Source organism: Podarcis filfolensis (assembly GCF_964270895.1).
Source record: "Podarcis filfolensis genome assembly, chromosome: 1".
Taxonomy (NCBI): domain Eukaryota; kingdom Metazoa; phylum Chordata; class Lepidosauria; order Squamata; family Lacertidae; genus Podarcis; species Podarcis filfolensis.
Window position 1 is genome coordinate 39,759,628 of NC_139604.1, and position 17,362 is coordinate 39,776,989.

At 41.3% G+C, this 17,362-nt stretch overlaps 1 protein-coding gene and 1 long non-coding RNA gene across 10 annotated transcripts in view; one reads left to right on the forward strand and one right to left on the reverse strand.

Moving 5' to 3' along the window:
- The window catches only part of LOC310747943, a 109,310-nt gene that overhangs the window by 91,345 nt on the left and 603 nt on the right, over positions 1-17,362 (forward strand). Inside the window, exons 2-3 of the long non-coding RNA XR_014541039.1 lie at positions 4,152-4,237; positions 6,203-6,276. This is a non-coding gene — a long non-coding RNA (uncharacterized lncRNA). The remainder of the gene's footprint in view (positions 1-4,151; positions 4,238-6,202; positions 6,277-17,362) is intronic.
- Positions 6,803-17,362, reverse strand: part of THSD7B (thrombospondin type 1 domain containing 7B) — a 511,659-nt gene continuing 501,099 nt past the window's right edge. For all 9 annotated transcript variants that reach the window (XM_083581788.1, XM_083581787.1, XM_083581784.1 and 6 more), the window contains 6 exons: positions 16,141-16,314; positions 15,319-15,414; positions 13,596-13,678; positions 11,107-11,299; positions 10,156-10,243; positions 6,803-7,978 (listed from right to left, as the gene is read on the reverse strand). In XM_083581788.1, the coding sequence (XP_083437914.1) occupies positions 7,897-7,978; positions 10,156-10,243; positions 11,107-11,299; positions 13,596-13,678; positions 15,319-15,414; positions 16,141-16,314 (716 nt within the window). In that variant the 3' untranslated portion in view covers positions 6,803-7,896. The remainder of the gene's footprint in view (positions 7,979-10,155; positions 10,244-11,106; positions 11,300-13,595; positions 13,679-15,318; positions 15,415-16,140; positions 16,315-17,362) is intronic.

A 17,362-nucleotide genomic window follows, 5' to 3' on the forward strand; every position in this document is an offset into this window, starting at 1 on the left:
GTTAAGAACAGTTTCAGGTTAAGAACAGACCTCCGGAACCAATTAAGTACTTAACCCGAGGTACCACTGTATCTGTGTTTTTTTGAAAAAACCTTACTTGTTTCTGATTTGCTACACACACTCTCCACTTTTATCACTAATTTGTGTTCTCAGCCACTCTGTATACAGTGGTACCTCGGGTTAAGAACTTAATTCATTCTGGAGGTCTGTTCTTAACCTGAGGTACCACTTTAGCTAATGGGGCCTCCCACTGCCGCCACGCCACCGGTGCGCGATTTCTGTTCTCATCCTGAAGCAAAGTTCTTAACCCGAGGTACTATTTCTGGGTTAGTGGAGTCTGTAACCTGAAGCGTCTGTAAGCCGAGGTGCCACTGTAATATGAAGCTCTGTGTCCCTCCATTCACTATAATAAGGAATCTAAAAATGACTATAACTCTAACCCTTTTGGCCAAAGTGGATGAAATGTACAGGCCTTGGAGAGCCCTCCAGAGTGCATTAAGCCTTCCAAATTGCAGACAAATGGGTCCAGGTCACTTTTGCAGGGGAAGTTAAAAGGGATTCACTTTCTTCCATAATCCATTGCAGGCATGTCCAACAGGTAGATCGTGATCTACTGGTAGATCACGGAGTGTTCCTGGTAGATCCTGGTTGACCTCTGGCCCCTCAGTGATCTCCTTACAAAAAAGCAAAAAAAAGCAACCCCCCCAACTTTGGCTTCCTAAAAAAAGCTGCACAACTTTGGGTAGATCACTGCCAGTTTTTTTATACTGTGAGTAGATTGCAGTCTATTGAGAGTTGGACATCCCTGCATTACAGCAAAGGGAGAGCAGGGGTTTGTCTCTCTCTCACCTTAAAATAATTAAGAGGTGGCTAAATGGTATGTATTATTGGCTGTACATTTTTTTAAAACCTTGCAGCTTCACACTGGTTTTTCCAGTGCTTGTTTCTGTCCTACAACAGGCCTTACAATATGATGATGTTTAGAACACAGAGTGGAGTTCTGAAGAGCTCTGGGTTTTGTTGTTAAAGCAGAGAGATATAGGATTTTAAAAAGAGGCTTTTAACTTCTTCTTTTTTAAAACATCCAAAACTGTGCTTTAACAGATAAATAAATCTAGTCTTTTTCAGTCGTCCACAGGCAACTTTTGGATGACCTCACTGCTTGAAAAGCCCATGGACCCGAAGGAACATAGAGATATAGAAAAGCATGTAAAGCTTTCTATAAGGTACAGAAAAGTACCGAAAGGACAAAGCAACACAAGGCTTTGCAGCAGCCCTGATCCAACTGGAGGGAAGTTATTGACGTTGTGCTTTGACACAGAAGAGGAAGACCCACACCCTCAAAAATAAACCACCCCACCTCAATACACCTCACTATTCAGATCATGTGCATAACCAATGCACACCCCTCGTTATTGCATTCTAGCATTGCTTACATGCCTAATGTTAATAATATAGGCTGTTGGACAATCTACATATGCTGAAATTCCTCTTTATGACACTGTTACAGGGAGTTCTGATGTACAGCAATGGCCCCCTTGCCTGCATTGTAGGGAAACCTAGGAGAACTTGGGACATCAGACTAAGATTGGAGATTGGGGAGAAAGAGTTGGAGTAGTTAAAAAGGTATATATCTGATATATACTTTCATTTGCTTCTTCAGGAGCAACAACAAATCAATAGGCATTCTCGCATCTAGCCATCATAGAATTGTCAATATAATCTCTCTCCAGTCCAGGTGCATAGACTATGCCATTTTTTGAAAGGCATTGACAAAAATAAAACTTTCAGCTCTTTATTGAATGGAAGAAGTCACAACGAAGTTACTCTTTATCCCAGCTCCCAAATTTCAACAACGTTCTGATCTTTAAACACATAGTTTGATGGTTAAGAAACAGCATTTCAGTATTGCAAATTATCTCCAAATCTCCTGCATTTCATATACGCATGACAATGTCTGTGGGTTAACATGGTGGGAGGGCTTTGCAGGGCGTGCAGTATGAATGCCTGGTTGAGGGTTTTCAATCTTTAGTTCCCTGGAACTCAGTCTGCATTCCTTTCTGACCACTCCATTGCCCAGCTGGCTGTGTGTGGTCTGATGCAGGAATCTGAAATGAAGGCTTGGCTCCATGGTCAGTCTCGGATCTGAATTTACAAGGCCCACTTCCACATCTCTCTGGGTACCTGCAAATATGCCTCTCCCCCCCCCCCCCCCAGCTTTGCTTTGCTGTTGTGCGGAAATCAGCCCTGGTACTTTCCCCTACAGTTGGCGTTTTTGCTCTCCCAGGGATCTATAAGTCATCCATCATCGCTTGTCTTAACTGATTCAGCCACCTCTTAAACAAAGAAAGGTGGAAAATGGCAAATCCAAATTACTTAATTATTTAAGTTGTATTACTTACCGACTGCGCAGAGGTGTTTGGAGGATTGATTAGCTAACACGGCTGCGAGGAGCTCTGAAGACAAAAAACTGCAACTGAGCAATAAATTGCAGGTCACCAAGCCCTGAGTCAGCTCTTCTGAAATCAATGGAAGCCATTTAATGGCTTGAGCGAACAGAGGCTCAAAATGCCAAATGAACACATTGGCCTTTGCTGTTAGTGTGCTGGCTGCCAATAGGCATTAGCTACACACATGTAAACTCCCCTTGGTGTAGATTCAACCTTCTTTGAACTCCTGTGACGTGCATTAAGAAAACACTGTGGCTATTTTACTAATAGAATGCAGGGGCTGGGTTGAAATGGAAGATCTTTCCTATAAATTGGGCTCTTTAGGAGATGCGCCTACAAACCATCGATTGCACATCGCACACAAGTGGGATGGAATGCCAGTATCCTAGCAATGCCTTTAAGAGCAATTTGAAAAAGTGAAAAGCATTCCTTTTCTACTATCCTTTGGACATCCCATCTGCCTGAACTAATGGCTGATTAAAGCATAATGAATTTGTATTAAATGGTTCTCCCCTCACAAGTGAAATGCCTGCATTAGGAATAAACTTTAAAGAATTCTCTCTCACTCACATTCAGAGGAAAATTATTACTCTACTGGGATAAGTAGGAGTTTTGCCATTGTATTAAATTCAGAAATAATTGTACCTCTTTGCTTGAAGTTATTGTATTTACCAGGAGGAAAAAAACAGTAACATTGATTTTTGCTTCCTATTCCGTGCAAATAGCTTTTCCAAATGGATAGTCATCCTGTAAACTTTTAACCCACATTTTTGCCCAAGCCAGTTTTGCATTCTTCTGTAACTGAGTGTGTTAACCGGCAAAACTAAGTACATTTATCAAAGTGGAAATATTTGCTTGTAGCCATTTCTTCAGTGGAATTCATTATTCAAGATACAGGAGCAGCCGTATTTTTTAAACGAGGGTATAATGCATTTGACTGAAATATAACTGTAGGCACTAAAATACATAGGAAAACTAAATAAGAACTGTGATAATCACTAATAACTACTCAAAACTGAGATTTCATATATGCCATTTCTTATCCACTAGTAACAAGGGGTGCTGACAGGACTTGTCTACACGTGCAACAGAATGAGGTGATGTGATGGAGGTGGACCACTCTATTTCATACCCATGTTTGAATGTTTCCCTATTTTAAAAACTGGATTTTTTTAAAGCACAGGCCTGGACTAGGACTATAATCTTTCCCCCTGATATACTACCTTTCTACTTGCAGGGACATTATTTATTCTTATTGTGGTAATATTACTAGATGTTTTCCATTATGTACGTGCATGGTGACAAATATGTACGTGTGTACTCGGCGGACACATGCAATGAGATCTTTAGCTTAGAGTCTTGTTTGCCTTGGGAATATTATACTGCATACTAGGAAATGAGTATTCAGAGGACAAGCCAAGGTTCAGAATCAAGACACACAGACAGAAAGACAGACAGGTTGATTGATTTTGGATTAATAGGAGGCTTGTTACAGAATGAAAGAGGGCAAATGGAGGTAGGAAATCTCACATGCCAAATATGGAGGAAAATGTATGGCGAGAGATGCCAGACAGACAAGTGGGCGCCCCAATTGTTAAAAATGAGAGGAGTCAGATAAGAGCGGGTCACTGGCACCAGTGTAGCTAAGCTTAGAAACAGAAAAGTTAGAGAGAGAATTGAGGCTTTGTGTTTGTTCCCTAGGCTCCTCAATGGAACTGAGTTCAGAACAGCAGCAAAATTGGAGAAAGGAAATGAGTACCAGGAGGCAGGAGAGGAATGGAGCCCAGGTAACTAACTACATACCATAGAAAAGCAGGGTTTTGATGGGCAACGAAAAATTGCATGGGCTGGAAGGTTCCTATATTAATGGCTGCCAAGGAGCTGTTCAGTGGTGGTGGTGACACTTCCATACAAGGCTCTAAGAAGGTGCAAATTCGGGGTCTGCTCTTGGATGGTTGGATAGCCCAGTTGGTTTGAGCGTGATGCTGATAATGTCAAGGTTGCAGGTTCGTTCCCCGTAAGGGGCAGCTGCATATTCCTGCATTGCAGGGGGTGGTACTAGAATACTAGATGATTCTCAGGGTCCCTTCCTACTCTATGATTCTGTGCTTAAGTTATGAACTGAGTGACGAGAGAGCCATTTGCACAAGTGTTCTCAAGCAGATATACCTAATACATAATGAGACAATATCATTAATTGCTACAAATTAAGGTCAGCCAATACAATTGTTGCCCTGACTGTCCCTAAGCCGAACCAAAGTTGTTGACCTTTGTTTAAGGATTTCCCCCCAAAGTTGTGGAGCTATTTTTAGGATTGAAGTTGTTGAGCTTTTTTTAGGGTTGTAATTCTTGAGGTTTTTTGAGGATTTTACCCAACAAATAAACTGCCACAGACAGAGGCTGGATTAAACCGACCGGTGGGCTGGATTGGGCCCCCAAAATGGACTTTGGACATGCCTGGCTTAGATGGAAGCCCAAGCACCTTGGCTCAGCGAGGCAGAGCACCTTGAGAGTAGTGGGAACAAACAAAAGTGGCATTTCTCCCACTTTGAAGTTGCCTATTCTACACTACCACCTTGAGAAATTATAATACTCACCTACAGTGTAAAGTTGAGCACTCTGTTCTACCACTTCAGTATTCTCCCATCTTATTCTGCCTGCAGGTGTAGACCCAATGTAATAAGCATGCACTTTTTTATTGAATGCATGAAGATTAGAATGCTATTATAATTTAGGTGGCTGGGAAGAAGGTTGAGTTCATGGTAATGATTTCATTGGAATAAGTGCTAAAGAAAAGTCAAATACCACTCCACTGAAAGACTGTATTCAAAAGTGATCACTTAGACTCTTAACTGACTTGGAACAAAAATTGTTCACATTGTGCGGAAGCTTAATCCATTCTGATGGGTAACAACTTTAATACATCCAAAAAGTCGGGTTGTGAATATCTGATATACTGCCTTGCAGTTTAGAATAGAATGACATTGCTTTTAAAATAATCTGCCCCTTCACTCACATATGGTAATAAAATTACGTTCTGGGGAAATTAACGTCAATTTTGTAGAACTTGGTTAAATATTTAGCAAAGCTTGCGCTAACCATAAATGGGCCAATCTTTCCTTTCTTTCAGAACAATAGAGATGTCAATTTAGCTAATGGTAATTGTCTTCCCACGAGCCCGTTATGGACAAAAGGAAATTCTTTACTATCTTTTAAGGATTATATTATGACGAATTTCATTCTGCCTTTGTCAGAGCAGTCACTGTGGCATAAGTTGAAGCTCAAGAGTGGAATAAAACCTAAGATGAGGGCAGCCGTGCCATTTACGACCCATCTAGCTGTGTGGGGCTGGTTGCTTCTGCTCTGGTGAGAAGCCAGGCAGCAAACTGACCTTTCAACCATCTTAGTGCTAAATTAGGTGTCACTGTAGGCAGGGGCCTTGTCAGAATGTGGCCTAACAGGCTTTTGAGATGGGTATGAGATCTCCTGCCCTTTCTCTTCCCCTACCCATTAAAAAAAGAAAAAGAGGAGGGATTCAACAAACTAGTCCTAGTCGCAGAAGCCTACATAAGGACTTCTGCTAGCACAGTGGGGCTTTTGTCCCTTCACCCCCCTACATACCCTTTAAATTGGCTTGAGAATTCCTAGAACAGCTTGCTGGTGAGGTCATTTTAACTACCTAACAACATCCCTGCTTGTAGCGCTCTGGCCTTAAGGGAGAAAATTCATATCTATCTATGGCTTCTTTTCAGATGGAAATCACCAGAACTCAGAACCCTCAGATGGGCGCCATTACCATTTTAAGAGAACAAGGGAGGCATTCATGGTAAGTTCTGACACCTCTTTTTCCAGAGAAATAGCACCAAAATCTCCAAAACCATTCAGGGTGGTGGCTGGACTATTTTTAACTTAGTAATGACAGCTAGATTATTTTCTGTTGGCTGCTTATTTATTTATTGGCCAATGCCATAGAGGTCAACTTTTCCCTTTTCTTGTGAGGAATCCTATTCGCAATAAGGGAATTTCCCATAAAAAAAGGAAAAAGTTGACAGGTATGGCCAATGCAGGGGGAAGAGTAGCTTTCAATTGTGGATATACCTGCTGTAGTAGAGACACATGCAGCTCTTTTGAGAACATCTAAAGACAAGTTCTTCATTCAGAGAAACAGACCTGTAATGGAGAACATCTTCACCTCTTGAGACTTACTGAATCTGGTTTTTCATACATAATTGCAACATGAACCCATTTTGAATCCCTCTCTCATACATTTGGCTCATGAATGTGGTATGATTAGGCTATCAGGAGATTTTCATTCTGTTGGACCAAAAAGAAAACCTTTTACTGACAGAGACTGCAGTGTGCCTGGATCAACATTCCCACACTCTTTAGCTTTTTATTTGCTTATAAATACATGTCAATACCACAAGATGGCACTTCCTTACTTGCAACATATACTATTACAAACACGTATCTTCTTCAGGATGTTCAGAATGTAGACTTGGAAACCTTTTTAAAACGCAAGGCCTTCTACAAACAGTACTTTGTGTGTGTGTTAAGATGTATAATAAATAAGGTCAAGAATAAACTTTAAAAAAAAAGAATTTACAAATATTCCAGATAATAAAGTTTAAAATACAAAAGCAGAATTCATATTAAACAAACTGAATTACAGTTTTCAATGGTTAAAAATGTATCTAAATGGCTTAATACTAATTTAAAATATATATTTGAGCACTTTCATCTTCCTAGTCATCAAAATATCTGCCAGTTTCTTTTTCTTCTTCTTCCTCTTCCAAAAAAACAGGGTTACAAAGCGATCTGGGTCTTGTGCTGCAAAATTTTTCCCAGTGCTTGTTATCCTGCTCCTCTGATCTCAATCTGAAGGGAAATCAGATTGTTTTCCCATCTAAGAAACCCAAGAACTTAGAAAACGAAGGGAATTCCAGACATTTTTGAAAAACGTATGAATCAGTTTCACAGTTCAAATGTAACTCAAATGTAAACACTAGAAAACTCATTGCTGAAAGAGGTGAAGAATAAAGAAGCTTGCACTAATATAGTGCGTAATGATGCCATGTCGAACTTGTCCTTTACAGTAAATGTCACCTTTCCTCCCCCCAGGATTGTCATGCTTTTAAAGGTAAAAATCAGTAGTAGCCTGCACTTGTTCATCCTTATTCCCATTGATAAACAGGAATGATGCATTTCTCAGGTCCCCCTTGGGAAAAGTGTTGCCAAGTTATAGAAGGTCCTTGAGTGCCATGTTCTTCAGATAAACCAAAAGGCAAAACTGCTACATTTGCAAACTGTATTCTGCCCATGTGTATCAGCAATTGTGAGATGCTTCCAAAAAACATAAATAAGATCCAAACCGAGAAAGGGGAAAAAATGGTGGGTGGGGAAGCAGTTAAGGCAGTTGATGTCTACATTTGGATTTCGGTCCACGTCACATGTCAACATCTCCATCGTAGGCTAGGGTCAGACACTTCGGTTGTGGAGGAGCATGTTGCTGCTGCTTTGGCTTTTTGCTAAAAGGGGGGAGAAAACATCTCTTTAGAAAACTTAAAATATGAATTAAATATAATGTAGTGGGCTTCCAGGTCAGCTCTGCCTTAATGGAGGCAGCCCCTACGACAGCAGGACATAGTTGGTGAAGGAAGAACAAGGATGATTGAGGGTAATCATCCTTGTACTTTCCCCCCAGGGACCAGAGAAACGGACTTCACTCGCAGTTCATCTTGGTACCTGGCTCTTGGTCTGGCATGGAATATGGGGCCTGGACAAGGAGGCACTGAGTGCAAAAGCACTTAGCCTGCCGAAAACCCCCCAACGCCGCCATTAAGAAGTAGAGGTTCTCTTGTTAATTAGACTAAAGTAAAATAATACAATGGGCATGATCCAGCCAAAGTTAAACACTATTGATTGTGATGGGTGATTTAAGCACATGGCTAAAGCTTTTTGCACTGAAATCAATTGGACTTAAAAGTGGCTGGGTCATGAAAAACTGGGATGCTGAATTGCAGCTATAGCTATTTCCCCCATGCAGTTAAAATATGGAAAATCTGACAACTCTACAAGAATGTCCAGCTGTTAGTTGACAGAAAATATAAATTCTAAGGACACAATCTAAGGTTGCATTAAAAAGCTTTAAATTTGTTTGTTAAATGACAATTCAAAATGTAAGTTAGGAATTTTGTGAGATCTTATGCACTCTACAAGATCTCATCAAATCTTGCCAGAATCCACCATTGCTGCTGCACAATCCGGGTAAGGGAGGCTCTGACAGTGGAGGCAAAACAGGGCTGACCCTACCATTAGGCAGCAGCCCCAGGTGGCAGATTCTGAGAGCCAGGGAATGAACAGAACTATGTGTTCCTGCTCTATACACCCTAAGCTAGTCTGCTGTCTTCAAGTGCTTCAAGGCACTCTCTGTTTGCCAGCAACGAATTGAGACCAACTACCAGTCTTTTGTACATATATTGGGAGGAGATGCCATTTTATCCTTTGCCTCAGGCAGCAAAATGTCTTGGGGCTTCCCTAAGACAGAGCATAGGTATTCTGGCTAGTAGGCACTGCTAACTTTTCCTCCATGAATCTCCTCCATGCTTTAAAGTTTGTCATTTCCTTCCACTTTTCTGAACAACTAGTCTGTTGGGCTCAAAGGCTCGCTCACAATTTTGTGGCATTTCAGTGGGTCATCACTAACAGGGACTGCAAAAAATACCAGCATAAAAGTGACTGTTGAACCCCCCTCTCAATATGCATGAGATCATATCCTACCTCTTCTGCTTTGCTTATTTTGTGGGATTCTTTCTGGGGTTGGGTAGAAGTGTATTAATTTGGCATGCAGAGGACTGGCAAACAGCACTCCATTGTGTTCCCTGCTATGGGATAAGTGACAGCACTTTGCTCCTCCACTGGTGCTCATCCCCAGCAATCCACCTTCTGTTTCTTACACTATACCCTTTTTATTTTCAGCTCATCCTGCTTTTTAAAAGTGCCTTCCATTTTTCCTTTCTGTTTGGAATTGTATGTGATTAAACCTCGCAGTAACAGCTTTGGTAAGAGCTGCTCAATATCGGGACAGACTCCCTCAGAAGGCGGTGGGCTCTTGAGGTTTTTCAACAAGGGATGGATAGCCATCTGTTGGGGATTCTTTAGCTGTGATTCCTGCAAAGTCTAGATTCCTAAAAGACTAGATGACTTCCAACTCCCTTCCAGCTCTGTTCCTGTGGGTGTAGTGACAACATAAAATGAAGCTCTGAAAGTACACACGGTTCTCTCTTGCACATACATATTATTTTGTGCTTCATCCTAAGAAAAAGTGACAATCTTCTCAAATACCACATTGTTTCCTAATTACATCCAACAGAAAACAATGTGAAATAACTTGTCCTTGCAAGTTATTTATCATTTTGATTTATATTAACTTGATTTGAGTTCATCCATCCTGGTTCTAGTGAAGTGTCTGAAATTGAGATAAAAACCTATAAAATAAGGAGCTGGTGTGGTCTAGTGGCTAGAATGTCATGAAGCTCCCTGGGTGACATTAGGCCAGTCCCTGCCTCCTAGCCTAACCTACCTCACAGGGTGGTTGTAGGGAAAGCCTGAGAAAAGGGGGGGCATTTATACCACCTTGGGATATAAATGCAATAAGTAGAATAAAAATAAAACAAAGAAAAGAATAAGTAGACAGAATACTTACCAAACAAGGTATGAGGTGAATATTAGGGAAACTATCATGAGAAACCCACCCGCTGATACTCCATAGACCCATATTTTAAGTTTTCCATCTGGATCAGAAAAGGGAAGAAAACAAAACGAGGCAAATTGTAACTTTTAAACATTGAAATGAAGTGATTATCAAGCTATGAATATAGTAAAAGGAAGCATATACACAGAAATCCATGTAGCATGCAATGGTGAGATAACAAATGCTGATCAGTTGCTCCTATTAGAGATGCCAATCTGGATACAAAAATAAGCTTCTCTGTGCACATCAACTCCACCAAATTCTGGTCTGTGGGTATGAGACTGCATTCAGCACCATGGGTGGACCTGTACCCAATACATAATCAATGCTGCCCAAATCATCTACTTGTTAAGTAAATAAGAGCAGAAGACTATGCTGAATCCTCCTGTTTGCCTGGCAGGTGATCAGCACTGTCAGCGCTCACAGTGACAAGCAATCTTGGGATAAAGGGCATCTTCATCAGCCCAGCAGCAGGTGTGCAGCCGTCTGCTTGATTCCCAGTTCCCTGGATTGGGACCACTGTGATTAGAGCCCAAAGCAACATGGAGGTGACTGACAGATGCAATTAAGAGTTTTGCAGAAAATATCAATCTAGGAATTAGACTAGTTTTTTTCTTCATTGTATGGCAGTCTCATCTACTAAAGACAACTGTACCTTTCTTGGTTAATTATGTACGAATTATAAAAATGGCATTGGCTGTAACACTGCAAATATTACAGTGATGTTTCGGCACAATTTTACAATGTAATGTAAATGGAATTCAATGCATTTAATTAAGTTGCAAATGAGAGTTTGCATATCCTGCAGCAACATTTCTAATTGCATGATCCACTGTGCACTAATTTTATTTTTATAGTGTGTGGATTAAAAAAAATATCTCACCATATTTTATCTTTTTTTACCTGGATTAAAAGGCTGAATGGACCATCCTTTGAAAATATCATGCATTTTTGAGTTGACGGGTTTATGTTTTGCAGCATTCGTTTTGACATCAGCTTTCTTATCTTCTAAACCAGGTATCTTCATGCAGTAATCCAGGAAGCCATTTGATCTCATTATTTCTGTATAGCCTCTCTCGCAACCGCAGGTTCCACTCTAGGTAATAAGAATGTATTCAGCACTGAAATCAGCCCATAGAAACTCACCACAAAAGATGTTTCTGCTGAGAGGTTGCTGGCTTTTCACAGGTTAACCTGATGCCAAATGGTTTATGTATTTGTTTAAGTTTAAAGCCCAACCTATCCCAAAGGCTTAGGACAGATTGCCAGTATTGTACAAACTGATAAAAGGGTTTCTTTTATCGTAGTAAAGCAATGGGGGATCTGCCCCTTTTTTGCCTGGTATGGATAAAAGCATTGTAACAGAAACACGGATCACAAAATCTATCTTTGTAAAAAAAAAAGGTCACACCAGTGAAAATCCTGCAACGTTAGAAAGGCTAAGTTAGTAAAAAATACCTAAGGCTAGGCAGACTGACATGGGAGCAACCCCCTTTGCATTCAATTGGACTTATTTCAGATAGGCATGCATGAACTCACACATATGCAGTGCTGCTGTTGCTTGTCTATATCATTTCATATTGTAGCTGGAAGATCAAAGATACAAATGCTAACCTTCCCAACCTGCGGGGTTTGTAAGTGTAGGGATGTACAAACATACCCTGCTGCAAACATACCCTCAGCCAAACAGCAGGTACATCATGGCTCCCAGTCATGGTTGCTATCACTCTGTAGGCATTGATTTTCAACATGTTAACTTTTCAAGGTGTAACATCTACCTGACTACTTGTACCAGACTTATCCTACATTTTCATTACACTTTAAAGGTAAAGGTACCCCCTGACCGTTAGGTCCAGTTGCGGATGTCTCTGGGGTTGCGCACTCATCTTGTTCTATAGGCTGAGGGAACCGGTGTTTGTCCGCAGACAGCTTCCAGGTCATGTGGCCGGCATGACTAAGCCACTTCTGGCACACCAGAGCAGTGCACGGAAATGCCGTTTACCTTCCCGCCGGAGCAGTACCTATTTATCTACTTGTACTTTGACATGCTTTCGAACTGCTAGGTGGGCAGGAGCTGGGACCAAGCAACGGGAGCTCACCCCGTCATGGGGATTCAAACCGCCGACCTGATCGGCAAGTCCTAGGCTCTGTGGTTTAGACCACAACGCCACCCCACAAATAACCCACTGCCTGATATTCCTTGTGGAATATATAAATGGGTGCAAATGTGCGGCAAAATTCTCCTCACCACATGAGTGAATGTCATGGACTGGTTCCAGCTGGCATCCCTCCTGTGAGAGAAGGCTGATTGATCTAGGGGAGGCTTCCATCAGCAAAATGGAAAAGCAATTTTCAGTGATTCCTCCTTCCCCTGTAGATTTGAGGAAGGGGCTGAGGGTGTGAGAGAAAATTGCCAAAGGTTGCAGTGTGTTGTCACACACCTTGCAAACTTCCAACGGGTGAACAGGAAGCTGGATGAGACCGGCCATTGGCCTGATTCAGCAGGTTTGTCTTATGTTCTTAACCAAGAGCCTTCTGCCAGCAGAAGGACACCGCCTGAATACAAGCCATGGTTACATGGTTAACACCTTGTGGTGGAATGCCACTCAGTCACCTGTATGCACTTTACTTTGGTGGAGAAATTCACAACCGTTAGACACAATGACCTGGCTTACACATCATGTTAAACCAAACTATGGCTTAGCACAAAGGAGCAAACTTGTGGGTTCCTGGAGCAAAGACTGCAAACCAGCAAAGTCATGGTTTGGCTTAGCAGTACATACAATCCTGTCCTGATCCAGAGACACCATTAGCTGTGATGAAGCTTTGTTTTTGGCTTACTCCTCATAGGTTGTTGTGGATGTTATTATCTGTGCTAAGTAAACTATGGTTTGGCTTAGCATTATATTCTAACTGGGCCAAAGTCAAAAAGGAAGGGAAGCTATCCTAGTAGGATAATTTTATTTCAAATAATTCTGGAGGAGGAGGAAGAATAACACAGCTTCTGAACAGAGAGGGGACCAGGCTGCTGATGGCACATGAACTGAATATTCTTTCTGGTGGACAAGGAAAATGTTTGGGGGGGGGGGCCTCACAGCCTTATATCTAAAATTACAATCAACCTTCCCTGGACATGTGAATGAAAATAAGAAGAACCAAAGTTAACTAGGCTTGGCAAGCCACAATAAACCACCATGCATATACATTCATGCATTATTTTTCCACAATGCCTATATATTTAATTAAATTATTGGATTAGCTCACTAGGTGGTGTCCTACACATACTAAACAATGCCTCTAGGCTGTGGGTGGGTGTTGCAAAGTCTAAGCACAATGTATTAGCTGTAAACAAATGTTAATTCTGACTATGTAAAGTACACAATCTGGATTACCTGCGTGCAGTAAGAAAAGGGCTTCCGACAGGCTGGGCTGCAATGCCTGGTTGTAGCTGGCTGCATCTGAACGGAACAACCCCCTGTAAGAGCAAATGTCAAGAGGTACATTTCAAAAAGAGTTAGTGATATCTGTGGGGGAAACTTTACTTTGCTGCAACACTGCCTTTGGCAAAAAAAGAAGCAAATGCCAGTGCATTCATATCAATTTTGCTGTAAGTCCTAGAAGATCTGCTCCCTGCACTGCAGGCCTTTTCCCACCTGGCCTGGGAGGGCAGGGCCCTGACTGACTCCAACTACAAAAGCCAAGGCTGCTGAACAGACTCTTGGGTGCGGTGTTATTTAGGGGGCATTGTTGGGGGAGGGCTGTTGCTGTTATTGAGGTTACTTTTTTTTGTATCTTATTATTTATGTGTAATTTGTTCAGTACGCCTGTGTACTTTGTAGTTGCGTACTTTGTAGTTGCGTACTATGTTGTAAGCTGCCTTATGCATGGCTTTAACTTTGGAAAGGCAGCATACAAATAAAATGAGTTATTGTTTGATATTACTCCTGAGATGCATTAGCCTTTAAATGAAATGAACTGAAGTGACTTTATCCCCCATTGCTCACTAATGGCATTCCCACTTGGTTTTAAAGAGATCATGTTGAGTCTGCCGGCAAATTTGATTCAGCCCTTCGTGAATTTGGTGATAATTCAAACCAATTCACTATCCATACTGAATCTGAATGCCCCAAGCATTTCTAAGAGGAACAGGGGGGAAGGCTCTAGGGAATGAAGGAATGAATGGTACAGAGATGAAGAACTGGAGAATTGGCTATTCCTACTTGTACTTGTGGATTCTCCTTTTGTCTCTGACATTCATTGTGTTGTCAGTGAAAATGGATATTCCAACTTAAGCACTTATCCTTCAGTTCTGTTAGCATGATTATTATTTGAAACCTGGTCTCTGTACAATATTTGTAAAATGCACATTCCATTAACAATGAAATCAAGTGGGTAAATTAATGGCAGAGTCAGCCAGAGCTAATTGCTTGCTGGAATCTTTCTGCCATGTATGTACCTGCTCTCAAATCATTCTTTATTTGGGTGGGCTGATCCCTCCATGTCGTAGTCATTGTGTGTGCATATTCCTGCCTGCACTAGGTGGCTGAACTATTATTTTATGTAAGATATTTATAATCTGATTCAATCAACAGGGATTCATGAAGCGGCTGAAAATGAATCACAATCAAACAATAGGAAATAGCAACTAAAATAAAAATATGCCAGCTAGCTCAGTCTTGTATATACTGAATTGAAATGGCTCTTAAGGGCTCTAAACTGGATACATTCCCAGGCTTACCTGGTAATGGTATGGATTGAACCTGGAACCGCTGGTATTGAAAATACTCACTCTACCACTGAGCTATGGCCTGTCAGCAACGAGTCCTATTTTTAAAAAGCTGAAGTAAATGGCCATTGTTTTAATCTATTTCTAAAATACAGCAGGGGTGAAACTAGGTGAACAAATGAGAGAAGGACATTTCAGGTTAAATAGATACTCTGTTCCTCCAAATTCTGGTTCTCAAGAGACCACTAAAATAGCCCTCAAAGAGAATCCCACGTACAGGAACATTTCCCTTTCCTCTTAAACAACATCGTCATCATTATCATCACTGTATAAGTCATAGTTCTGGAACATTTCTAGACTGTGTGCAGTAGACTCGAGGATGTCCCTACCTGTGACATTCACCCCATCAGAACGCTGGCACCACACTGTGCGTTCATTATCTCGCCAAAGACTCGTTTTCCATACATAATTATAGCACTTCCCTCCTATAGTCCAAACAACAGGGCAACATTAATCAGTTTGCAAGGTAGCATGTATGCACGCATTTACAATGTATCCTGTTTTCCTTTCAGATGAAATTCAAAATTTCCTAATAGGCAAACAGTTAAGGCTGTAATTCTATATACACTTAGCTGGGAGTAAGCCCCACTAAGTTCAATTAGCTTATTTCAAAACAAAGGTTTATGGGATTGCACTGTAAATAAATTATACCAAAACATGCAAAGAGGACACACATGAGGGCATTTGGCTGTGCTCATTGTTTCCCCATTGAGTCCACCCCATTCCCCCCTCTGTCACTCGCCTGCTATTGCCTTTGAAATTTTTTGGTCATTGTGGGGTGAGAAAAAAGAATGTTTAAAGTCTAATTTCAAGGCATGATTAAACACCAAATATGCAATAATACCAAGATGGTGCTCCTTTTAGGCTGAGTGAGGTGGTCACCTAAGGCAGCTAATTCTGGGTCTCATGAAAGGGCAGGAAATTTTTATTTTTCTTGTAAAGGAGGCTGAGAGACGCAGGTGACATATTCTGCCTCATGTGTAAACAACCTGACTGGCATTGAGTACTATGCACCTTGACTTGGGGAGGTGTCATTTTCTGTTCTGCCTCCGGCAGCAAAACATCTTAGGCTGGCCTTGACAGCAATAACAAAGTAGTGTGAACGCTTCTGTAAAATACAGCGAAAGGGCTGAGCAAGAAACATTCCCTACCGGAGCATGGCCGCGTCTCCAATTTTTGTTCAGGGCAGCTGTCTTGGTTTTCAAAAGACTGAATTATAAACGTTCTTGACCGAGACTGACGACCCATAGTCTCAAAGCTCCTGCCATCTATACACGTTAATTCACAAGAGCTCCACTCTGACCATTCTGTCAAATGACAATCACCTGTGTGTAAGAAGAAGGGGGAAAGAGGGAACTTCTATAGCTCTATTACTTATGTCTCTGAAGGTTTGAACTTGAAATCACGGCAATGCCAGTTGGAACTTAATAGGTAACACTACTTGTTCTGCTATCTCTTATCATTCAAAATCAGATTCTTAAAAGGTTTAGACCATTCATGGTAATGACTTTTTTAAGGTCCAGGGAGACATTTTTCCAGTTAATACACGTTAGGCTGACATCTTGACTATTTTTCTTCTTCTTCTTTCCTGACAGAGGATAATATAACTTGCTTGCTTGAATTCATCTACATGGTGTTTTAGTTAACATTTTACTGCATAGATCTGATATTTGCATCTAGCAAAGTGGCATGAGCATTAAAAATATTAAAGTGTCAGGGTCATTGCTGTTGCAGGATGATAGAGAAAGGTTCTGTTTGGATGCTTAGATCTGGGCTTTACCCAATGTGTTCATCCCTGCCACTGCATTCCCTTATTGGCCTCCCCACCATCTATTGCTTTGGGTTGGGTTGAAGATGGTTCAGTCCCCCAGGACTGATGACTCTCATATTCAACTGTTGAGGAACATGGGCTCCTCACAGAAGTGGAAATCACGGCGCCAAGCAGCAAGTGTTGGATTGGGAAGCCCCTCTTGACCTAGGATTGTGGAAAACTACGTCTGATTTGCAATGTAGCTATCAGGAAGGAAGGGCAATTTGTCACTGAAGCAGAGTAAGGGCTCAGTCAAATTCTGAGCATGTGCTAAAAGCCTCACATGTGAAAAATTGTAACATCAGCTTGAAATAAGTCTCATTAGACATAAGTGCAGGGTCACAGTTTGGGAGTATGTGCACACGACTTGTTATGAAAACAAGGTGTAGTGATAATTCATATGATGTATCCATTATTTATAAATCTCATCATCACTACTAGTCATAGAATCATAGAAATGTAACGCTAGAAGAGATCCCAAGGGGCATCTAGTACAAGCCCCTGCAATGCAGGAATCTCTGCTAAAGCATACCATGACAGAAGACCATCCAACCTAGTCATTC